We start from the raw sequence: 26,201 nt of genomic DNA on the forward strand, positions 1-26,201 counted from the left end.
AGACTGTGGATGACTAACAAATGGTTTTGGAAATAAATATGTTATGACCCGAAGAAAACTTGACTTGAAGAAAAGTTTTTGGCTCTAATGTGGAGGAGACACTGGATACACACAGATGCCGATATGAACGAGTTGTGTATATGAACTTACTATACTTTGTTGTATTTTGGGGAAACAATTGTCCATGTGCTTAATCAAATGATCCCCTAATTTTTAATGTGTGTATGGCTGCACTGCACATGGACAACTTATGTAAGTATGTGTAATGATGTCAGTTCCATCAAAATTAAAAATGTTTGACACTGAAGCGTCCTTGACCAAGACAAAATATTGCATGGGCAACAGAGATGTATCACAGTATTGTTGCTGTAATGCAGTAGCTGTCATATGTCGGGTTTTGATTCATTACGTCATAGCAGTATGGCTAAATATCTTCCCCTTGCTGCACATTTAATGGAATTGCTTAAAAATGTACCTCTATGCAGCCTTACCTCGAGTAGCTGAACTGTAAATTCAGCTTTGGTTATGCCATTGATTAGCGAGTTAAAATGGAATATGTTGGCATGTTTCTGTTGCAGTTAGCACACTTGACAGTCGTGGTACATTAGATTAGCTGTGGAGTGGAAAGCTCATGCCCCGCAGTCAGTATGGGGTATCCTCATGGAGGAAACAACTCGACAGCTGTACATGTCCTTGGGAACATAACCCAGTGTGAGCAGGAGAAACACAGAGGCAGAACTGAATATTGTGTGAAGGTAACTAGAGAAAATGAAATGCAGCATATTTTAGGTAATAAGAAAATGGACTGGTCTTGAATTTTAATATTTCCAGCTACTTGTGTGCCTTATTACAATGGCTGGAGGATTAGATTTCACTAAGATGAATTACATTAACATATAACTCAGACATATAGCTTTCTTCTTTTCCCACACAGGAGACACGTGTTGTTCTTTGCGGGCCACTGTGGCGACAGTGGCTTTCTCAGCTCTCTCTGGCTTTTTTGTAATACAGATTATGATGTGGTTCAGTGAGCTATGCACAAATTTCAGTTTTGATGGTGCCAACCTCTTCAGTTTGGGTTTTATTGTGTGCCTAAAGTCAGCCCGCATCACATCTCCTGAGATGATACCCTGACACACTTACCCATTCAACTCCCTTCCTCAAGCCCCCCTGCCTCCCCCAGGAGATGCATGGATGAGCAAGCTTATTCTCCTTGTGGGGTGTTCCCCATGCATGACTGATGTTTAGATTAATATCCTTGACTGATTCCTGCTCCGCAGTGAAGAGAGGAGCGGGCCTATCAAAGCACAGCCGCACTCTCAGGAGTCCATTGATTTTCACACCATTCTGACAAATATAAACCTCCTAGACCCACAAAATATTTTATTTGTTGTCCATTTAGATGCTATCTCTCGGGCCCAGCACAGCTGTCCACATCTGCTTTTTTGTTTTAAATGAGTGTCCTTCAGCCGTAGTCGCAAAATCAAGTCTGCTGCCAGATAAATCTTGTGAACCGGATCCAGCTAGAGATCAGTTATGTAAATGTATGCAAAATGTGAATGATGAGTGTACACTTTGACTGCATCAAATCACTTTATTTATTTATTTGGTTTTCTATCTTCTTTGTTTTGAAGCCACAGTATAGCTTATTCTGTAGCAGCTGTAATGTTCTTGTGGTCCGCATAATAAAATGTAAAATTACTAAGTCAATATTTAATAAAATAACTTCTTAAAACGATAATGAATTAAATGTAAACAAAATCACAACAAACAAAATCAATATGAAGATTTATGTTAAAAAATATTGACCTAAAACGTATGATGTGAGGTCCAAATGAGGTTTGGCAGCTGCACTGTGTTGATTTGACTCCTAACTCTTTTAGTATTTGCAACATGAAAACAATAGAATGACAAAAAAATGCTGTTTTTGGATATTAAAGCACATTAACCAGCTAAAGAACTAGAGCCCTATAAGCAATTGCTCTGTAATTGGTCTACATTCAAGAAGGTTGGGATTTGCAATAAAGTGGTACTTTATCAAATATCCTCTGAAAAGCCTCATGCGGGATGAATGCTGAAATCCACACGGAGAGGAAAAATGACAATATCGCCCCCTGCTGACAGTAATGATACTAAGGAAAGGCTTCTCCTTGTGAAAAACATTATACATTTTATTGCCTTATTAATTCATTTCAAAATGAAAATTCCATTTGTAAAAATGTTTGACATTATGTTTGGTATTAGGTTTCATCCCAAGTCCAGGTACAAATGTACAGAGCAGCAAAGCACAGATATTACAAACAGTACTGACAAAGATGATACGGAGCTTGTGCATCAGTGTGTGTTTGTGTTTGTGTGTTTGTGTCAGACATAATCCATTTTATATTTGAACATCGGGTTTTGATTCAGTTGTGACAACACTGGCCTCATAATTTTTGCAGTTTGGAGAGCTCGAGAGTCAACCCAGCTTTGAATCCTAATGCCTTTAGGTTGACTCAGAGCTTAAAAACTCTCACGCAGCTCTGTATGAGCTTAACAGCCAGCACTTATTTAGAGGGACAATTTGTTCTTTATTATAGGAATAAAAAGATATCAATAATCGATGAGCCAGCCTAAGTATTATTACAGCATTAAAGGAACAAATGGTAAAGAGGACTAGGGAGGATCGTGTGGTTGTCATTGTAAAATCAATCTACAAAAGGATGAAAATAGAGTACGTACTATATACTAACTATATAATTTCATATACATTTCACGTTTTAGCACAACCAAACAAATCCCATCAAGTGTGACGTTTATGTGCACTTTTTTTTCAGTATTGACAGTCTCTTAGGGATGCATATTCTTTAGCTTTAGTTGCAAACATATGGTAGTTTTTAGATGAAGAGGTCTTGCCCAGAAATATCTTATTGTTCATATTTCTCCGTGATCTGCTTCCTGTGTTTCCTGACAAAGACTGCAACCTTGAAACTACAGTACATAAAAAACTAACAGAAGCTGTGCTGCAGTTTTCCCTCCAGTTGTTCTTCCTCCATCTTTTCACTCTTAAATTATTTGGCCTCTTAAGGTCGACCAGGCCTTAAGGGTCTCGATTTTAAGTTGCACCTGTCTGACAGTTTTCTTTTTTTTGAGTTCCGTATCTCGAGCCAAGGGACCAGCTCACTCTTTATCCCTCAGGATCAAGTACTAGGAGGCCATTTGATCTTTAGCCCTCTTTCTGCTCCTCTCCACCTCCTGAAGCGAGCCCTGGAATCAAGCCAGAATTGGTTTTTGAACTGAGTCAGCGTATTTCCCCCCATGGGACTGAGACAATATACTGTATCACTGTTTTAAGAATGTTGGAAGTGGGGCTCAATTTATTTTTCTGGGCAGCAAATGATAGGAAAGTGTCTGGTGATGAGATATCAGCAGGTTCTCTTGCTTCTGAACTGAGGTCTGATTCACTTCAGCAGCCTGTTTGGAGTCTTTCAGGTTTTATATGTTTACGTTACAGCTCTCCCTTTCCTGGTACCAAAGAATGTGATTCACTTTTGACTGGTCATCTCAAGTCACAGCACCTAAACCCTAATGTCCAACTAACATGAATGATAATGACTCTCATGAACCTTGACAGGATATCAATAATTAAACATCATGTTCATACACAAAGCTAAAAGGGATGTTTTTTTCTCAAAGCACTGGATAGTAACATAGTGCTGTGTTTGCATGCCCACTCATGGGTTTCATTTATTTAAAATAATAATAATAATAATTAATTAATTTAATTTGTACTGCACTTTTCGTTAATAATGAAACTCAAAGTACATCAGTATTAATAACAGAACACACAAACATAAATAAAATAGTAATAGGAGATAAGTTTTAAAAAGTCTTGCTGAATAATACGTTTTTTAAGCTTTTTTTATTTTTAAAGAGCCTAGGGTCTGTGCTGCCATCAGATGGTTAAGAAAGCTTTTTCCACAAGTGTGGTGCAGCAGAGCAGAAGGCTCGATCCCCCATGGTGCAGAGCTTAGTACTCGAGGCCTGGAGGAGCAAACTGCTGGCAGATCTGAGGGTGTGGGTGGAGATTTGTGATATGATCAGGTGTATTTAAGGTATTTCCGTCTGATAAGAGACAGTTTTGCCACTAAGAACAGAAAGCTCATTGTCGTTATGCAGTAACTTGACTAGAAACTGAAAACACACTCAGACTCAGTTTCTCCACCATTAAAACCAAACCAGAGTGACATGCTAATTGCTTGTTGTGCTCAGTAAAGCAGTTTTGGCCACAACTGCAAAATTTCAACACAGTGTCATTTCCAGTCAGGATGGTAGACACTTTGAAATGAGCCCTGCACTACTACTGAGTGCTACACACACACATACTGCTACACTAATGGAAATATGTCAGCGTGTGGTTATTTCAAAAACTGGGCATATGGCAACCAAAGCAGGCACTGTGGGAGAAACATTAGATACAAACCAAAGCTTCCTTATTTCTCCTCTTTTCTCTTCCCTCCTGAGTATGTCAGTCCATTTCCTGCAGCCTCAGTCAACCCACTCTCTTTGTGGCTTTGTGAAAAAGTATTTTCCATATTGAAGGGCATCTCAAACCAATAAGTGTGGAGAGTGCGTACGTCATTTCCCCGTACTACGATGGAAATCCAGTGCCAAACAATCACGTAGGAAAGCGGCTTACTGAGGAGTTCTCTGTGGACTTCTATATTGGCAAGTGTTTTGTAATTCACATCAATCAGACTTTGTTGCCTTTTCTCTCTCGTAGTTAATGAAGTCATTTCAAAGGAAATATTTGGGTCCCATCATAATACTAATTAAAAAATGGCTCTCAAGTTAAACCTTCCTATTGCTATCAGTTCTGTTCATGGTTTAAAGAGGATACATGTGTTGTGATAATATTGTATATGTAATGCATTTGTAGGGATTAAGTTGAAAAAACAATAATAACAATTAGATGAATGCAGCACCCTGGTGGTTGAGTGGTTAGAGCGCATGCCACGTAATTGCAGCATCCTTGGGTCAAATCTGGCCAGGGACCTTTACTGCAGGTCATTCCTCTCTCTCTCTCTCTCTCTCTCTCTCTCTCTCTCTCTCTCTCTCTCTCTCTCTCTCTCTCTCTCTCTCTCTCTCTCTCTCTCTCTCTCTCTCTCTCTCTCTCTCTCTCTCTCTCTCTCTCTCTCTCTCTCTCTCTCTCTCTCTCTCTCTCCTGTTGGCCTCTATGCTATCTAATGTATAAAGAAAGGCCAAAATTAAAAAAAAAAAACATTAAGGTGAATGACGTATCTATTGATAACCATGGTGATGGCTGATTTCTTCCAGCTGGTGTGCCACAATTACCAGTTCTTTACCCTGTCACTCATTAGGGAGCACTCTGCATTTGGAATGACACCCTGCAATTAAGTGGTGGTGGAGATGGAAGCAGAAGGTACGACTGGATACTCTGTTTATGGCAACACATACATGCTGATACATGGATTTAGATATGTAAAAATTGGTCTGACAGCCGAGCTTGAGGAAAGGTCAAAGGGTCACCAAATTTAAAAGGTTTCCCACTCTTAGGAGGCTGAATTTGGTTTTAGAGGATAAACTGAAACTGACTAAGATAATTTATTGTTACTGTGTGTGTCCACTAGTGTGGATATACATGGAGGTCTAACAAGGTCTAAACTGTATCCTTACTCTTTAGTGGCAACATCTGGACATAAATATTGCACTGAAAAGGTGTAACTGAGATAATAAAGTTTATGGGCTAAATAAAGTGCAGCTAAGAAAGCCATCTGAAAATTTATTATGGATATTATAGAATTAAATAACTTAACCATAGATGTGTCCATATGGAGAAGGAACCCAACCGTCAAAATATGAACCTGCAGCTTCTCATGTCTCCCATGTGTAATGAAATTACACAAATGAGTAATACTCATTTGGTTGACGCTCGACGCAACTAATTCAAGATTCCTGATTTTTCATGAACGCTCCATCCTTAACATCACGTGTGATACGTCCTTGCTTTTTCAGGGTGTTGTATTTCCTGAGTTCGGACTGTCAGGCAATGTTCAAACTCGGCCAGGACGGGGTGAAAATAAAAACATTTTTTTCCAAAAACGACGTTGCCATTAAACACCCAACAGAAGTAATAACTACCATTGATGAACAATGAACATTACTCTACTAACTATACTCGTGTTTACTCATTAATATACATTTAATGATAGCTTAGTTGCATGCTTAACTTCCATACGTCTATATTAATGTGTCAAACACTACATGGTACATGTTGTTGGTAGTAAGTAATTAATAATAGGTTACTGAGCAAACAAGAACATTTAGTCCTTTAACTTACATCGCGACCATTTTCCCACTTAAACTAAGGGCCCTGAATGCATCACTACGCCTAGACCCAGAGCGATAGATACAACATGTTCCATCTATCGCTCTGCCTAGTCCCAATGAGATTCGTGCTCAGCCTGAGAGACTAAACTCAGGGTGCAATAATGTGTCGGTACCTTTTCAGCAAGGTAGTCTCTGTAGCTAAGCTGTAGCTAACTCGCGCTAAAAGTCAACCTCCGGCAAACTGCTGCAGACAGCTTGATGTGACTCCGAGCACGGAGCTTACATGCGTGCCTACTCCGTTTAATGCGGACTGTCCACGTCGGAAAGGACGGTTGCTGTGGTGTGAGAGGCGTGAAAGAGGAGAGAGAGAGAGAGGTAGAGAGGCTCGTCACTGCCCACCACCACCACCAGCAGCAGCCGCAGCTCCGGGTAGTCTACAGCTGCATCCTGCTGCTAGCTGAAGTTCCTCATCCGTCTGTGGAGGAGGTGGTTCTGGAGAAATTAGCTCAACTGGAAACACACCGAGGCGGGTGGATACATGTCTGCCTCTCAGCCACGACACCAGCTACGAAAGGGAAATCTCGCAGTTCATGTTTCGCCAAGAAGTCGGTGTGACGTCTTTTATTCCATCTTGTTCGTATCTTTTCCAACACGAGAAGAGGAATATGTCCAGATATAACATATACAGCCTGTTGGACTGGATCTATGGCGGGGTGGACCCGAAGTTTGAGGGCAACGGGGGCCCCGAGTGCGCCGCCTTCATCGCGCCCCAGCAGCGCATTAGTGAGAGTCTGGTCATCGTCGTGATCTCCATAGTGGAGATATTTGTGGCGCTGAGGAAGATAAACATCTCTAAAGAACTCAAAGTGGTGGGAAGAGACTGCGTGAGGTCGAAGGAGGATAGCCTTGGCAAGAATCTGTTGCTGGTTGCCCTATGCATGACTTTTGGTGTGGAGGTCGGGTTCAAATTCGCCACCAAGACTGTGATATATCTGCTGAATCCATGTCATGTGATGACCATGGTGCAGGTAAGCATGTTCCTGATACGTGTGTGTATACACCACATGTTTCCTGATACGTGTGTGTTAACACCACACACACACACACACACACACCACCACACCAGTGTGAGTTGCTTGAAACATTTAAAGACATTTCCCTCCTTTTCTCAACGGTGTTATAGTTTCTAATGTAACATATTAGCTGGCTTTGATGGGAGTTGTCCTATCACAGTCCTCACCCCACCCAATTACAGTGCAGTGACATACAGTGGTTGGTGTTGTGCAGTCAGTTACCTAAGTACTTGTTGCTTCCCTCAGATGCGTTTCAACAAGCTGTTCATTATGGTCCTGCAGAAGTAGAAGTTGAAACTTTGTGGCTTTGTGACTTTGTTGAACTATATGATGTGTTGATAGTTTTCTCTGTGTGTGTTTACATGAGGTGTTTAGTATTGCTTAGTCTGCTTCTTGTCTTTTTTCCACATAAATAGTTATGTCCAATTCAAATCTGGCCATCATCTGCTAGTAATTATAAACTAAATGGCTGGTACACAGCTCTACTCAAAAACAATAACAGACCAATAGTAATTGCAACAAACCATTCTATTAAATCAGAAAAGGGCAAGCACAACTCAAGAAAATGAAAGTTTAGGTCCTTGTTTTTAATTAATCTGGTCTGTTTTGGGGAGGTGGTTCACACACAGGGAGTCCTGCTGGAAAATAAGACCATATGTCTTGAGTTCAGACTTCGAGCTTTGCAGAAAAGAGCTGGGAGTCATTTGATTTGAACCCAGCAGGATTGTTTATGACTCAGCTTAGTTTATAACCACACAGATAGCTAAGTGAAGAGTTTGAATGACACAACAAAAGAGTTGAAGTGTGTAGTTAATTGTATTTAATTGACAGAGCAGAACATTACAAAGGATCTCCAGCCTTTTTTTGTTTTGTTTTGTTTTTTTAATGCCCGAGGGCCCGGATCTCTGCTGCCATAACAACACACAGTACCTGCATGTTTTTCTTTCTTCGCCTCCAGGTTGACCTTCATGGTACATGATTGCCCAGCACAGGGTCGCGGTGACAGGTCACTGCCAGCTGTCTTTTAATGTGGCTGTCATGAACTTTAAAATATGGAGAACAAGCAATATTGATGTATTCTGCTTAATTTACATAGTGTGACGGCCCAGTGGACACTGATGAATAATTCCTCATGATGAAGGGTTGAATGATGGTAGAGAAATGTCCTTCGTGAATGATGACCAAGGTTAAGATCACCTACGGCAGGTAAAAAAAAAAAGAAAGAAAGAGCTGCACTGAAATGAAGTGGAAGTCATCAGCTTGTTGTTAAAACTTTTATTTAAAGCAGCTGTTTCAGTTGGCGGGGCGGAGAAAGAGAAAGTTCCCTCCAGGTTTATTTATTGCATAGAAAGTGAAGCAGAGGCTTGCTGCAGCTTGACTGTATGATAGCAGGAAATACTTGTGTTTGTGTGTTGGTTATTACGACTTTGATGAAAGCGATGAGGTGCAGCTGCAGAGGATTTCTTCATGAGATGTCTGGAATTGTTCTTTGTTAAGTCTGTTTATATTCCCTCACTTTATAATCTGACTCAGAGTTGGTGGATCAACAGTGGTTGGGTGTGGTTCCTCTTTCTTTTTAATCCCTTTTAGATCTGATGGAATAGAAGGGATTGCAAAGAGCGGCCCAAATGCTGCTTATCCCACATATTGTAATTATTAGACAAACACAAACATACTTTTTAGGATGGAATGTCTTTCATGTTACAAATGTGGATTCTTCCTGTACACTACAATAATATAAATACACTGATTTGGAAGAAATTGTACACGTCTAACTTAAAGGGACCCTTACCTTTCTTACATTTTTACACAATTTTGGAGAGGTTAAAATGCTATTAATAAGACAATGGCACTCTAAAATGTTAAAGAGATCCACCAGGCATAGAAACTCATTATTCCATTCTCATGTGGTTCTGTGAAAACTCTGACCAATCACATCATTAGGTCCGAATGAGGGGTGGTGTGTGAAATGCAAGAAAGGTAAGAGTTGTTTTAACAGAACTTGTGATGGAAAAATAATGCTTGGTCATGTCAGCTGAGGAGTTGTCACACATGTTGAGTACCAGCAGAGAGAGGGTAAAGAGTTTAGAGTCTGATGACTGATGAGTTGATGCCCCACATCTGACAACCCAGATGTCTGATGTGGTTTTCTCCACATAATACAGGAGCCGTCACTCGCTGTACGGTCCAGCCGATCACGGACTGTCTGGCTGATCAATCTGCCATCATTCATTTTCATTTACATGCGGTAACGCACAAATCTCATCTTTTCCTTGAGTCATGCTGCCGGGGGTTGGATGATGAGATGGAGAAACATAGATACAGAGAGCTTCGGAAGTAAACAGCCACATGCATTCAATTTCAGGTTTAGTTTCTTTCTCCTCAGCAGTCGGTAAGAATTCATGGCACCTGTAGAAATGCTGTCCAACAATATGAATGAGGATGCTTCGGGGAGGATATGGAGTTCAGGAAATTGAATGTCTTTAGTGTTTATGTGACTTCCAAGTGACTCATCAACCTGTCACATGATCCTCCGGTGTTGTCCCAAGAGAATGGGTGTTTCCATTTAAACACATGATGATCGGTAAGCTCTTATCAAGTGAGCTTTCTTCCCCACAGGTAAACAGTAGAGGATAAATATGCTCAAGGAATATATAAAGTAATCATTTTAAAAGAAACCTCTCTGTAGCAGCTTTCAACAGGTTTAATAAGAGTTTAAAAATATATAAAGACTTTGCTCCATAGCTGGACAGTTTGTCTATAAAGCAAAGTACAGTGTTTTTAACAAGAGTCCTTCAGTATCAATAAGAGATTACAGTATCAGTGTTATCATCATCTTTATCACAACCAACAAAACAGATTGTTGACTCAGTCAGTGAGATTATGCCGAAAGTGCTACACTGCATTACTGTAAAACTCGTAGAAGGGAATCATGGCTTATCAGTAATGAGTTCTCTCTCATTCTATAAATAGTCCTTTTTTGATCTTTTTATATATCAGTTTTTATTCTCAGCTTGAAAGATGATTACACAGTTTCGGTTGTAACAGTGACAGAACATGTGAAATGTTAATGCAGTTATATTTGCACTGCATGAGTGTACACTGTGAAGTCACATTTACATAAGCAAATAGTCAACATTACTCGCTTTTTTACTTGCAGTTTTCCAGGCCAGTATTTTTTTCTTCCTGTTTTGTTGGATCGCTTTGCATAAAAACTCCTCATGCAACACTCTTAAACCTCTTTGTCCCCGACTCTTTCATGTTATTTCCCAGTCCGTTGGAAGCAGAACAACATTAGGAAACGGGAGCGACGATGACATAACGTTTCAGCCTGTTGCTTCTCCGGAGCACCTCCAGATACATTTTATATTTCAGCTGTAAAATTAATAGAGAGACACGACCATTAAAGTTAATAGTGTTTGTAATGCTACAACAACAGCGTCAAGGATGGTTTGCCTCTCATCATTGTGATGCTGCATGTTGATGTAGTCTGGGGCCCGACTCAGTATTAGAGCAGCAGAGGCTCCAGCGTAGTGATAAGACGATGAAGACGATTGACCGTTGAGATATTGACTTGAGTCTCTTGCTTGTTGGTCAGTCAGCGTATTTCTTTTTAGACTCTTTGTTAATTCAACAAGTGATTATCCAGGTCAATGACTTTATCAACATTCAATAACTGAATCTGTGAAAATGTTAGTACTAGTCCATAGAACAAGACGTCTCAAAAACACTACAATATTTAGCTCAGTCCCTCACTTATCATTCTCTTGTGTGTTCAGTCAGAGCAGAGTAGTGTAGCTTATTTGTTAGAACAGAACACCTGCTGAGCTACAAATATGGTTTTCCTGCATCTTTTTAAACTCAGGTATTAGTGCTGATTAAATTGAGTCATATTTGTTCAGGATTCAGCAGACTCCACTGTGGCTGCAACCAACAATCATTTCCATCATTGATTAATTGTTAAGTCCAACCAATAATCTTAAAGGTTTCTAGTTTACAGTGATTTCAAACTGATTTCAAGCTGAAATGATTAATAGCTCAGTCAATCAACAGAAAATTCATCGCCAACTATTTTGATAATCAGTTTATCATTTTCAGTCTTTTTTTTTTTTAAAGAAGAAATGCTATCATACTCTGGTTCCACCTACTTACTTTTCTGATCTCTTGATTTGATTAATCAAGAAGTTAATTCCCATGAAAATGAAAATAATCTTTAGTTATAGACCTACTTAAAAACATTCAAATGGAGACGAGTAGTACATCCCCCACACTGGAGAACCTGCATCTGACGCTGTTTGGAGTTTTTAATCTTAAAAATGATCCATACCATCATTCAATTATCAAGTAGTTGTAGATTAATCTCTGTCTGATTTCTAATGAATCCATTTAGTGGAAAGCACAAAGTAGGATATGCCTGCCCTCACTAAAAGATTAATACACCCACATAATACCAACATTTAGTATTATATTAAATGCTAATAGAATCTCCAAATGTTGCTTAATGTGAGTCATCTAAACATTTGGAGGATTTGTCGACTTGACAGAAGTTCTAATGTTGGTCTGTCTTTAACAGTCCATCATCCATTTAGCTGAGTACAGAGTGTGAAGTAGTCTACGTAATTAATATGAGCACAGTGCTTTAGATAAACATGTGTTGTCTATTTAATGAACGCCCAGGATCCTCTCTTCCAATATATACAGCAGCTGGATTATACCTAAGCAGTACTCCTCACCTATAAATAGGATCATGACTTCATGGACCGGTATCCCAAGGATTAATGCTTGTTTGAGACTGAAGTGGCCCTTTGAATCACATTAACTCAAATTGGCTTTCCCAGACACTTTTTTGGGGGGGAATATGCCTAAATCTAGCAGTAGTCTTAAATTAATTGAACTGATTAAACAAAGTAATATAATTGTCCAGGAGTGTTTCAGCAGGGACACATGGAGGGTTTAGGTTTATTTCAGAGTGGACCAGCTAGCATCACCAATCACACATTTTCTTTAATTGGCGTCGAAACCCAAACTGCTCTTTCTAAAATAGTGAAAGTCAGCGGTAAAGTCTTAGGTTTCCAGTACAGTAACCCCACTGACAGGCCTAACAGACAGTTAGTGCACGAGTCTAAATCTATCCTATCAGTCAGTACCCTTTACCCTGAGATCCAGATCATGCATTCTGGCTCTGGTCTCAGGTTTCCACTATAAAGAGCAACTGATACATTCCCAACATCATTCCCCTTCCTTATTCAGGCCAGGGGCGCAGATAGTGGTGGTGATGATGATGATGACGATGATGATGATGATGATTGTGACAGTGTTTCACAATACTGCCAACCTTGGCTAATTATGTTGATTTGTTTTGTTTATTATCTATTAACTATTGTTATCTATTATATTGTCTGCTGGGTTGTTTTATGTAAGGTAGTTAACTTGTATTGGCATAATATCCCTGTTGTGTTTATTTTGGTGACCTCTTGTAATTGATGTCCCGAAATTCAGCACTGCAGTTCTATGATGGAGAAAGGGATCACTGTTGTTTTCTCCACAACATTCATTAAGATGATCACTGAGAACAGCTTTGTATTGATTTGCAGTGACTCTTCCCTCTAATGGGACCCAAACCATGCCAGCAAAATGCCCCCCATAGCATAGCAGAGATACCAGATCCTCTCACTGTAGGGGTCATGCATTCAGACCTCAAATGGTTTTTCCATTCATTTGTCACCAGTCTGTACATTTATACTTTGATTTCGACAAGGTAGAAAAGTGTAAACAAGATGAAAGATGTACAATAGAAACATTTATGCCTTCTGGAAACTGTGTACATGTAAGTTCCTGTCACTTGTGTTCTCACTGGTGCAGATTTCTATGAGTTGATAAGTGTGCAAAAAATCACACCTATACACAAATCCCAAAGATTCTCAGTCAGTGGATAGTTTTACTACACTTTAAGTCAGTTGCTTTCCTTAATTTTGTTTTTAGCTTTTGTCTTCCATGCAAATGAACACTTTTTGTGTCAGATGGTATTTTGAACCAATCAGTGGATTTTATGATGCTAACTCTGTGATTCATTGAGTCCTCTCTTCTCCGGCCTTTAGCCGTGATCCGCAAACTCATTTCCCTCTATCATCATTGAGGATCCTTCAATCCCTTAAATGCCTCTGGTGGAGTAATGAGTCTCCATGGGAGCTCAGCAAAGAACCACAGGTGTATTCTACGCAGAAGTGTTTTACTAGAGAGTAACACCCTTTTAGAGACAGTATGTTTACTGACCGGTCAGCTGATCCGAGAGGACAGTTAACAGTCGGGGGTTCGTAATACAGCAGATCAGGAAAACTACCAGTGGAACAGCATTCACGGCATCTCATCATGTTTATTCATAACGTTCTCTGTTTCACGTATGTCTCCACTCCTTCACGAAAATCTGACACTGCACAGCTATCCTGAACCTCAAAATGATTAGAGGCTTTCACAAAGTAAACAAGCAATATTCTTGTATATAATATAATATTCTACAGCGGTTGTTTTATCGCTCCTGTACATCAGTTGTGTTCCTTCAGTGATTTACAGATTTGAATTGTCTATTGGTGTCTTATTTTATGAAAGCCAGACACTGCTATCAATCTAAACTCAAATGATAAAAATCGGAGCAGTTTTCAGTTTTTTTTACTTCCAGCTTTCACTATGTAGAAATTATTAAGTAACAATGTAAAGCGTTAATTAATTTAACGTGAATTTTAAGGGTAAACTTTAGAGTTTAAACTGTTATTGCCGTCTTCTCAAAGTGAGGCTTGAGTGACCGAGGACGTCCAGTCTGATGAATTATATTCCTCCGTTCTCGCATCTCTCTCTCCTCACTGGATGGAGCTAAGATGCGAGCGTGTAGCGAAGAGACAAGCAAGAATAATGAAAAACGCCTCATGTGTGAAGTCTCCTACGGGCCCCAGTAGGATCTTCACTAAGTGTAGATGAGATGCATAACTGTCTTGGAGCTCGCAACCTGAATCCATACTCAAGATTTAAACCAGTATATTAATCTGAAAATGAAGATATTAGAGTCTGCACTTGCTACTGTTAACGTATAGACTATTTTGATAAATCATTAGCGAATTTATCCTGAACTCATAAGTCCTAACTCTTCATTTTGTGTTTTTTGGTTCCTCTTATTTGAAGCGAGCAGCACTCCACAGTTGCCTCTGGGACTTTCTGTTTCAAAGTTGCTGCTCTTATTATAATATTCAAAACTTGTTAAAGCAATTTGTTCCCTTTCTTTACGTACAGCTCTGAGCACTGTAAGCTCTCGAAGCATTGAAGCTGCTCCATAATGAGTCGAATACGATGAAGTGATTTCTTATTCATCTTTCCACTCTCCTCCACAGATCTTCCTGCTGGCCTGCCCGCCATGTAAAACAGCGATGGTTGTATTTAGGTGAGTATATGTTACCTCATGTGGCTTTAGAGTTTAGACCCCGATGCCTCAGCTACATTCAGGGCTGCCCATTTATGATGAGATCATGCCGGCAGCTTTTCAGTGCCACATCCTCACAGAGTCTTACAACAGTCATCCACCCTCCATTTCAACCTGCCATAGAACGAATCTGTCATGAATGAAACTCTTCAATGTGATATGAAATTGGCAGACGGAACCAAATAAAACACAGATTTTATCACCGTAAGAAAGCAAATTGCCACATTGATTAGAATTACCTGCAGGCGTCTACAGAGTAAATAGGGTTTTCACTGTGTTGATACGCCTCCGCAATAGCAATAGCTTCAAATTTGACACAAACGTCTACTTTGACTCAAGGACGAAGTGATTAGATTTTGGTGGTCAAAGGTCAATGACAGTGTGACCTCATTTCCACCCTATTCTCTCGTAAATGTGATATCTCATAAAACACCTGAGGGAATTTTATTATTTATTTAGTATTTATCAAGCACAAACGTCCACTTGAACTCAAAGGATTGAGTCCAAGTTTTAGAATTTCTACCGTCTTAAAATCAGCTTTACTAGCCAAGCATGTGAACACTTTACTGTAGTTGTCTATAAATATGACCTACACAAGTCATACAACTAGATAAAGGAAACCCACTTAAACAAATTAGACAGTAACATTAAATGTAGTCATTTATATATTGATGAAAAGCCTGTGATGGAAACCCTGTCCTATTTTGTGTGAGGCAAAAGTATGTGAACCCATGCTGTCATTAACTGGTGTGACCCCCTTTCAAATCAATAACATTTCTGGTAACTGTTATCAGCCCCGTACATCGGTAGAAGAATTGTATCCTGTTCCTCCTTACAGAACAGTCTCAACTCATAGATGTTGTTGGGCTTCTTGGCATGAACTGCCTACCTCAGGTCCCTCCACAGTATTTGTGTAGAATAAAGGTCAATACTTCAAGACTCAGCCATTCCAAAACATGAACTTTATTTTGCTGTAACCATGCTTTGGTAGAACAACTTGTGTGTTTGTTGTCATTGTCTTTTTTCATGAGCGACTTTCTGTTGACCTCCAGGTCATGGACGGATATCTTGACATTTTCTTGTAGAATTTGCTGGTACAACTCAGAACTCATAGCTCTATCAATGATTACAAGCTATCCTGGACCAGGTGCAGCAAAGCAGGCCTAAACCATGGTACTGCCACCACTATGTTTCACAGATGAGATCAGGTTCTTATGTTTGAATGAAGGGTTTGTTCATCACCAAACAAAATGCTTCTCATTCAAACCGAAAAGTTTGATCTTGGTCTCATCCGTCCACAGAACATTTTTCCAGTCACCATCTGGTTTATCTATGTGGTCTTGAGCAAACCGTATATGGCAGCAATGTTCTCCACCTGGTCTTGAGCAATCCATATATGGCAGCAATGTTCTCCACGTGGTCTTGAGCAAACCATACATTGCAGCAATGTTCTTTTCAGGTTTGCGGCTTTCGCTTTGCAGCTCTGCCATACACACCGTTAATGTTCAATGTTCTCCTGACATTGGACTCATGAACATTGACTGTAGCCACTGTAAGAAAGGCCTTTAGTTTCTTAGACATTAGATTGTGGTCCCTTGTGGCATCCCACACTATTACACACATTGCTCTTTGCATGATCTTTGTTGTCCCACCACTCCTGAGAAGGGTAACATTGGTGTTGGATGTCCTCCATTGCTACACAATCTGCCTGACATCGGCAACTGGTGGAGTTCAAATTCAATATAAATGTTTTTTCAACTCTTTCCAGCCTGCTTATACCCTTTTTCCACCAAAGCAGTTCTAGTGCTGGTGCTGGGCTGGTGCAGAACCAATTAGCTTTTCCACGGCTCGAGGTGGTTAGGGAGCCACGTCATTATGTCACTGTATAAGTCAGTTACGTCGCAGCTTTCCCATAAAGACTCGCTCTAAAATCGAAGCAACAATATTACAAAGAAGAAGAAGCAACAACAACGATTGCAGACTATGCATTTGTACAGCTGTTGCTCCTGGCTCTACGAGGCTTCATTGGCATCCAAACACGGCAGATACAACGTATTTGTGCTGCTCGACAGGATTGAGATGGTTATGTTAGCCTTTGTTGTAAGCTAACGTTAACTAGCATAGCACAGCTAACTCACAACACAAATGTGTATGAATTTCACCATCAGTCAAATGTTCAAGGGATAATTCACTCCTTATCTATTCACCACTATGCGGTCTTGTTTGTTGTGGTTGGTCTTAATAAACCCGCCCCCTGCCCCTTAAAGTAAGCGGTTCATTCTTCTAGTCCAGCAAAGACCTGGTGCCACTCTGGAACCAGTTTTTCTGGCCGAGAGCCGGTTCTTTGTGTGTCGAAACAAAAAAAACGGTTCCAAATTAAGCAGTGGCCCAGAAGCCGCACTGGAACTGCTTTGGTGGAAAAGGGGTATCAGTATCACCTTCTCCTCCTCTAAGGTCCTCAGGAATCTCCTTTGTGTGAGCCATGACACACTTCCACCTTTGATAGTGAAGACCATTGATTGAAACACCTGACTCTAATTTCCCCGTCAATGAATTGATAATGCCAAAGGTTCACACACAAATATGTAAAATTAGATAATTTCCCTCAATAAATAAACAAACAAGAGTAAGGTAGCTGATGTCTCTGTATCTAGTTTTAGGACTTGGATGGAAATCTGATCTCATTTTAGATCATATTTATGCAGAAATAGAGACAATTCTAATACAAGCAGCAATCTACATAGGCTTAAAACCTCTTTTATTGAGTTCCTTTAAAATCTTACATGTATTATGGACAGACATGGATGTAAACTGCAACTTTACTGGTTGAAAGAGGCATGCAACCATGAGGCCATGTTTTTAGTATCGTAATGAATTTGTTGGAGGTTATTGTCTCCTCAGCAGCTGCCCTGCTCTGGTTAGTTAATTATTCAGGAGAAACAATTGTGTTTTTGCCAGTGGGAGCAGGAAATGGGATTTGCTCAGAAATAAATACAAGCAGGGTCACTTTCTGTTGCCACAGCCTGTAGAGAGCACGAAGCGAACTGACACTGTAGCCATTTCTTAACTGAAATGACCATAAAGTTTCTAATAAAATATAAGAAATTGAGTTTTAAAAGCTTTTATGAAACACATTCTAACAAGTCTCTCATGACAAATACTTCAATAATGCAAAAATAGCTCTCCATTTATCCATCAGAGCAAGTTTATAATACTGTATAATTTCATGGATTTTTCCATTGAGACATTATTCTATTTAAGTCTATTTTCATTTCTCTAACAATGCATAATAATTACCTGTTGAGCTGGTTGCACCAGTTGTCGGTAAGTTCAAACTTAGCATTGTTAGCTTGTTGCATAAATATTTACTAAGTGCAGATTTACATCAGCAAATTAAAACCAGTCGCACCACAGAAAGTAGCTTTTACAGTGAATGTAAGTGAATGTAGAGATGAGTTGTTGCCAAATATTTGCATGTTTGTGTTAGCAAACACCAAAACTGTCATTTTAAGTTACAGTTTGTGATGCAACCATAACTTCGTGGTTACATAGTTGGTTGGTTCTTATTGGACAAATGTTTATATCAGCAGATTATTTAAATTCCTTAAAAGAAACATGACTGAATTGTTTACTAGATAAGACATTTATCAGATTTGAATGGTGCGACCTGGTAAATCACTAGTTTGAAACCAGCTAGTAGTACCCTAAAAACTAAAGAACTGCACACACAAACTGAGACAGCAGCTCAGTCTTGGTTCAAGAGGCTGGCGTCTCTAGTTTGTGTAAACAAAGCATTTAGCATGAACCTGGCAACGGTAAGGTCAGGTGGTACTACTGCCAACAACCAGGGATGAGGACAAAAGCTTTTCAGAACTGTGTTTTTGTGATGTGACTCTAAGAGCTCAGTGGAAGACTGAACATTTGACTGATTTGGGTTTATAATCTCTGCTTCATCATCATGCACAGATACAGCTGCAGTGTAATTCTGTATCAGAGATTTAGTATCGATCAGACAGTCCTAAGACAGAGTAGCATTCACACATACCAAACCTCCATCTCATTTTCAAACATAGTCAGTCAAATGAGAAATCTAACTGGGCAAAGGTGGCTAATGATCAATAAATGCGGTGGCTTTTAATCCTATATTGGATTGAAGCAGACTGTTTTTCCAAAAAAGATCCGGAGGCCCCCGGAGTGACAGTTGGGCTTATTGGAACTGACATTCCTACAGCACTGCTGTTTTTCCAGTGACCTTGGCTGTCACAACAGTTATTTTGGCTCATTTGACAAAAAGAGCAGTCAGAGGAGATAGATGTCTGCCCACACTTTGACACATAAGCTCCTGGCTTTCTGTACACGGTGGCTCTTAGAATAATTGTTGTTTGAAAGAAGCATTTATTCTCATGCTGGATGTGCGGCTCCGCAAGTGAACTGAACAAGCATCACACTCTCTCTGTCTGCAGGAGCAGACAGGCTGTGTGTGTACTGGATGGTGAGTGAGATGAAAGCAGCTGACTCCGCTAACTAAAGGCTCCCAAATGTCCAAATTATACTAATTATGAATGAATAGCTGGAATGACTTGATTTATCAGAATCACAGCAGCAATTTGTGCAATTTCTTCGTCGGTTGTAATAATGTCATGTCTCTATCTCGCTCACTCTCTCTCTCTCTCTCACACACACACACACACACACACACACACAGCGCTAATAATTGCCTGAAACAGCAGTCACCTGACTTCTCACAAACGCTCACTCCCACAAGGAAGTGACCCTGACAGCGAATGAGACAGCTGCTTCTAACAGCATCAGGGAGGACTCTGATTGGTTTTCAACAACACAGAGCATAATCAGTACTGTCCTCCACCTGTTCCTCTGCGCTTATATCAGCACTAATCAATTCAAACTAATATGCCAATGATGCGTGCAATGTAGAAATGATAGTTAAAATGTCCCTCTCTGGCAGATGTGGAGGAGGAGGTCGCACACATCTGTGGTTTGGTGAGGTCATGTTGTAGCAGCATTTACTAATATAAATGCTGAATATGTGAAATGTTTTTTATTATTAGCTTATTTTTTTATCCCTGTGTGTTCTCAGGCTGCAGGTCCATATGTTGAACGGTGCTCTGCTGGCTTTAATGTTTCCTGTAGTCAACACTAGACTGGTAAGTAACCCTCAGCAAAGCCATGATGTCATTCACAGCTCACCTTCTGGTCTCATCGCTCTCGCCCTGTCTAACAACAAGTATTTGTTCCCTTTTTACCTGAATTTCATCGTTCTTTATGACAGCTCAAGCAGAGAGCAGCATTTATTTATAGGTTAGAGTACTACTTTGTGACATGTTATGCCAAAAATGTGACGTTTCAATGAATAGAGCCTGAAACTGAAGAAGAATTCCAGCACACAGAAGACAAAATGTTGGACACAAGCAGCAGATCGGTGTGACAGCTGCTTTCTATAGATGAAGCCTAGGTGGATTAGTGATGCAGTAACTTTAAACTCAATTTGTGCAAATGAAATCAAGTTTAACAGGTTTGATCTGTTGAAAATCATCCAATTCTAACATGAGCCCAGTGAAGCTCATAAGTAAAGCTACGTAACTCTAGTTCCCTATTAGATAAACCTCCAACAATGAAAGTATGCGTTCACAGAGCAGCTGAGGTGTGTAATAGTTTCATTAGCATCTCTCTACATTGTCATTGTTGAGCCTCAGCCTTGGAAACAGTTTTCACAGCAGATATTCAAGGCTGAGGACTGAACACTAACTTCATTTAAACTTTAACTATTTTAAATGGAATCGACTCAGGAGGCAATTTACAGCAGATCCTCTTAAATCTTCTTGTAAAAACATTACATTATGCATGAAAAGTATTAAAAATGAACACATGCCACACATTTACAGAGAATAGGTGAAGCATTTTCTTCAAAAAACTGCTCTCTGTACTGCTTAAATAAAATAAAGTTACCATCTGTATCTATATATTACGTATCTGAGTTAGTTGTAGTTATTACAGTCCCTCCAGAAATAATGCACTGTGCCTGTATTACTCATTTTATAAATATTAATAATAATAACTTCAGAGAGGCTGCTGATCTCAGGTCTGCTTTGAAGATGAGTAATTTCAGATAAAGTCAGGGATGTTTTTCCTGACTTTACCTCAGATGTTTCTTCAGTGTGGCTATCTGTTTCCAGCTGTGTGTGTCTTGTAAAGAAGTGACATGTTTAATTCTCTCCCCAGCTGCCGTTTGAGAAGGAGATCTACTACATCCAGCACTCCATGCTCTACCTGGTGCCTCTTTACCTTTTCAGGAAAGGAGGCAAGTGTTGATCTTCAGTAATTATAATCAGCTGTGTTGTTTCCATTCCACGTTGTTTCTATTCACCCACAATGACAAACCTTTTTACTGGCCGACCGAGCAAGTTAATAATCACAGGACGTGTTTTATCTTTTCGTTGATGACGTTTGAGTCGATGTGGATACTTGGTCCACTCTTCCTTGGACACATCAGCTACACAGTTTTTGGCTTATTCTAAACAAACGTCAGTTGCTGAATTAGAAAATTGGAGAATAATATTTTTATGTTGCTTCAATGTTTCCTGTTCTTCTTAAACGAGACTAGTTTAAAACCTACAGTAGTACATGAAGCAGGTATGAAATGCTAGAAAGCTTTTCAAAACCACAGATGCAGGAAGTAATGACACGTGGCAACCAAGCCCCCAAGAAGTGTGCCAGGTTTTAACTGAAGCCAATTTAACAGAAACTTTCTATATACCAAGTGTGCCAAGTTCAGAATTGTTTACCTGCTAGTTCAGACTTGACAAGTTGAACTCAAGAGTACAACACAACAATGTAACTGTACTGTGACTAAATAACTTTTTTATTCACTAAAAAATAACCTCATTGACCAAGAGATGCAGTAAATTATGTTGTTGAATCTGTAATGTAGCCATAATACACATCCAAACTTTAGCTTATTAAAACAAAACTAAATTGAATAGACTGATCTTTTCATTTGAATACATTTATATTTATGTAAATGTGGTGTTATTTTTACATATAGAGATCCAGAGTGCAGTGACAGAGGCAACATTTATCTTCCAGAAGGAATTATTTCATATATGAAAATGATACACAGACATTAGAGTCAGCAGAATCAACAAAGGAGCTGCTGCAGATCAGATCATCAGATTTCGTTCTCCACGGAATGTCGACAGACGTTGACCAGCCGAGAAGACTGCCTCGTAATCTCTGAAAACATCAAAGCAAATTTCCAAACAGGCATTATTTGGATAAACTAATCACATGTTGGGATTCTACAATGTTACTTTCTCACCTGGAAAAAACAATATTAAAACCTAATTAAGTGATATATTAACAATAGTTTTTAATCTCCGCCAACGCTGCTGGTTGTTGTGAAATACATTACGGGATGTTTAGCTTAAAAAAGCAGCACAGTGGTGTAACTTCATCCATCTTGACTGTCAGTGACAGACACATTCAGTCATGCTAACAGTGCTGGCAACGGTGCCGACCAGCCAAAAATACCTGCTCACTGCCCACATTCTGCAGCAGCATCATTATCATACATGCTACATTTCACCCTTTGTTATAAAGTAATTCAAACCTTCAAATTTCGGGAAAAGGGACCAACATAAAGAACTGAGGGACGTGTCGGATCAGTTATCCAGGGTGTAGTACGGTAATCAAACCCCAGTAGTGCCTCATTGTTCTGCAGTAACGTGACACTGGAGCCCACAAAAGGAAATATCCATTGTTCTAGTTAAACCAATAGTAGAGTTGCACATTTGGAGCCTTCCCCTGGTACAACTCGTACTACTGCCAACAGTGAAGAAACAGGATAAGCCACTCTGACACCACAGCTTCCTGTTCCCAGCTATCGACTCCTCTAGTCGACTTGTTACAAACACATCAATGCAGGGAAGAGAATGGAAATGGTGTCCCTGTCCTTTTTTTACATGTCTTTCTTTTTGTAGGCGTTTACAAGCCAGAGCCTCTGGGGGACATGTGGTGGGCACTGCTGTCCACTGGCATCCTCTTCCTCTACCACTTCCTCTTCTTGCAACTTCTGGGTCTGGTAAGATGGAGCCCTCTGCTGGGCATGCGTCATAGTTCACTATGCAAAGTACACTGTGTGCAGTGATGATCAGGTGTGGCTACACACCATCACTTATGTCACCAGATTCATTTAAAGGAGAATGAAAAGTAATTTATTTTAACATGGAGGTGTGATCAACAATACTTTCCAATATAAAGCAAAGCCACACAGTTGTACAGTTGTGCTTCAGTAAATACTTCCTTCTGTGAAACTTATACATTTTATACTGCAGTTTTAAATCATCCTCTTGATGGTTCCTTTGATTAACCCCTTTTTACTGAAATGAATTTCAAGGTATTTGAGGTATAAATCTTGAGGGTGGCGCCTTTCAGTGACCATTGATAAGAGTTTACATGTGAGCACTGCTGTTTCAGAAATGCTTTTTCTAAGCTTGCGTTTCTGCTGCTGGTTACTTCAAGGTTAATATCCTTGTTTGTGACTCATAGCTGTTATCTTGTCCACTTGCCAACCACAGTTAGATAGGAAGCATAGAGACATTGGATTGAACACCAAGTATATAGACGAATCTAAACTATTATGAAGACTAAGACTAAAGTAATAAAGGAAACCATTAATGGAGAGAAACAGTGGTCAGGTACACTCTCCACATCACTGACTGAGATTTATTAGTCTTTCAGAGCAGAAATTAATGATGAAGATATGTAGGCGGAAGTCAGACATGCCATAACTGAAAACTCCAACTGGGTACTTGTATTCTTACTCTGAACACGAGCATCATGTGAAGACTTGTTCTTATTCAACGTGTCTCTCTGTCCACCTCTAGGCTACTGAGGTCAATCTAAACAACATGCTTTGCCCGGCCGTGTCCGATCCCTTTTATGGGCCCTGGTACAGGGTTTGGGCGACGGGCCACCAGACCCTGCTGACCCTCAGTCACGGGAAGGTCCTCACACTCCTGTCGCAACACACAGGTTCAGTCTGCAGATACCTGCTGGACACCCTCCGACTACGCAGCAAGAAAGTTGACTGAATATCTGCAAAGACACACACAGACCTGGCCTTTCACTCTTAAATGCCTGCTCTTTTCATGGAGTTTTTTTCTTTTTTCTTTTTCTTTTTTTTTTTTTTATTGACATTTTAATACATCTTTTAAGACTCACCATCTGTTTTACTGAAATGTGAGCATTTCAGGGTCAGTGAATCAATGTGTCATTCTTTTTAGTGTTGTAGTTGGCTTGAATACATACAGTACTTGCATGCACAAACATAATAGGCATTTTAAGGGTGGTAGTTAGCATCATCGAGTTAGCCTTTTTTGTTTTGTTTTTTGGAATACGCTTTCCAGAAATACGTACATGAATTTGAGGGAGATAACTATTTCTCAAGCTGCCTTTTTGTAAATGTAAAGTTCTAAGGACAGAAAATAGGAGTCACTCTAATGTCACTATTGATCTACATTTGTTACACTTTCAGTTCTTTACATGGTAGTTATGCTAGTTCATATGTTAGTGGGTATAGCTTCCATTTTATTTGTCTCAAGTGCGTTTTGAACCAGATTGTTAATGTGAGATATTGTAAAAGTTGTTGCTTGTTTATAGTCGGATTGACATGTATGGTCCCATGTCAGTGTTGTCATGAATGCAAATAGAAACTTATTTATGGCACCACTCTGTTCCCACCTCACTACACACAGGTACAGGGTTAAAAAAAATAAAAAATACAGCGTCTGTCTCCCACCTTCAGCCCATTCAGAACATTCCAGCTGTGATAATCAGGGGACACGAGGATGTATTATTGTGCTGAGATTCAAAGTGATGAATGAGAATTTATAAAGTTACACTGGGGGTGTTATTGTGACCTCTGCCGAGGAGGCTATGTGTTTGTGTGTGTTATTTTATTGTAATGCTGGACCATATTCAATGAGGTATGAACTTCAGTGGTCGTTTGGATGAATGTGATGTTTGCCAAGATGGAACAGATCTTGACAAAATATGTATTTGGGCTGGAAACTTGCATCATGACTCTAATATTGATTTTTTTTTTTTTTTTTTTTTTGATGCTCAAGTTAATCTTACAAGACACCCCAAATTTACGGCACCACCCACAACTGTAAGAGTCACAGTCTCAGTTTTGTATAAAAAATTAATCTGATGATTTGCATGAAGTCACTTTGGGTCATGTATTGACTACCCATTGGGAAGAAAGTGTTAACTATTAACATGGATAAATGGAATATGCCAGTCATAGCCTGTATCATTTCAAGTGTGAGGGGTGTGTGTATCGTACTGTAATGTAGCATATACTGTACTTCACTGTAAAGAAGGGATAAGAAACTTTTGTATTTCTATAAGTTTGACTGTGTGTGCTGTATTGACAATAAAAGTGATTTCAGTTGATGAAAGTCAACATTATGTTTTGTCTTTTCTAACAAGACCAGAGTCTGTTACACATCTTGGCATTGTACATTTTGTACAGATTCAATACTTAAATCTCTTTTTCCTCACACTTTTTAGCTGCACAGTGGTGTAACTTATACTTTTTTATTTTATTTAGCCTCAAAAATTACTTTAAATTAATTTGAAGTTACTGAATAATTTTACCTTACATGCTCTTGCTAAAAGTTAAATTAAAAGACTTCACCGTCTGTCTATTCAATTGAAACTGCAGCCAGTTAGCTTAGTTTAGCATAGAGAGTTATGTTAGCAGCGACTGGGATTATTTTGTTATTTTGTAAAACTAATTTTACTTAGCCTCACAAATGACTTAAAAATCATTGGAGGTTACTTAATAATGTGACATTGTGGGAACTCATGTTCAATGAAAAGACTGATGTCAGTCTCATGTCTGTCCATTTTACATGAAACTGCAGCAAGTAAGCTTAGCTTAGCATAGAGACTAGCAGCAGCAGGGAACAGCTAGCTCAGCTTTGTTTGGAGGTAATGAAATCTGCCTACCAGCACCTCTATTATATCGAGTTATATTTTATTTGTTTAGTAAAGAATTAAAGTGAAAAAACAACAATTAGTTGATGTACTTTTTTAAACATACTCTGAAGTTTTTGACCACTAGTAGCATTGTGGATTTTTACCAGTTGAATGAGGGATATTTGGAGTTAATGTACCAACAAAGATAAGGAAAAAGAACACTGAAAATGTTTTCTGAGAAAGAAAATGCACTCAACTGTTAGATACAGATACAGACACTAAAGATAAACTTTGTTTACAAGAAAACTCCACAGGGAACCAAAGCT

The 26,201-nt window shown here is 39.4% G+C and overlaps 1 protein-coding gene across 1 annotated transcript; it reads left to right on the plus strand.

The window, feature by feature from the left end:
• Positions 1-6,506: 6,506 nt before the first annotated feature.
• Positions 6,507-25,333, plus strand: LOC128371218 (transmembrane protein 164). Its single transcript, XM_053331478.1, has 6 exons — positions 6,507-7,358; positions 14,783-14,832; positions 19,970-20,036; positions 21,112-21,190; positions 22,869-22,969; positions 23,775-25,333. The coding sequence occupies exons 1-6, from the start codon at positions 6,921-6,923 to the stop codon at positions 23,979-23,981; spliced, it is 942 nt and encodes a 313-aa protein (XP_053187453.1). The 5' UTR covers positions 6,507-6,920; the 3' UTR covers positions 23,982-25,333.
• Positions 25,334-26,201: the final 868 nt, after the last annotated feature.

The sequence above is a fragment of the Scomber japonicus genome, chromosome 13 (genome assembly GCF_027409825.1).
Source record: "Scomber japonicus isolate fScoJap1 chromosome 13, fScoJap1.pri, whole genome shotgun sequence".
NCBI lineage: Eukaryota > Metazoa > Chordata > Actinopteri > Scombriformes > Scombridae > Scomber > Scomber japonicus.

Coding starts and splice junctions, on each gene's coding strand:
- LOC128371218 (XM_053331478.1), top strand. CDS start 6,921: ATGTTTCGCCAAGAAGTCGGTGTGACGTCTTTTATTCCATCTTGTTCG. Junction 7,359..14,782: donor ATGTGATGACCATGGTGCAG/GTAAGCATGTTC, acceptor TCTCCTCCACAG/ATCTTCCTGCTGGCCTGCCC. Junction 22,970..23,774: donor TCTTGCAACTTCTGGGTCTG/GTAAGATGGAGC, acceptor GTCCACCTCTAG/GCTACTGAGGTCAATCTAAA.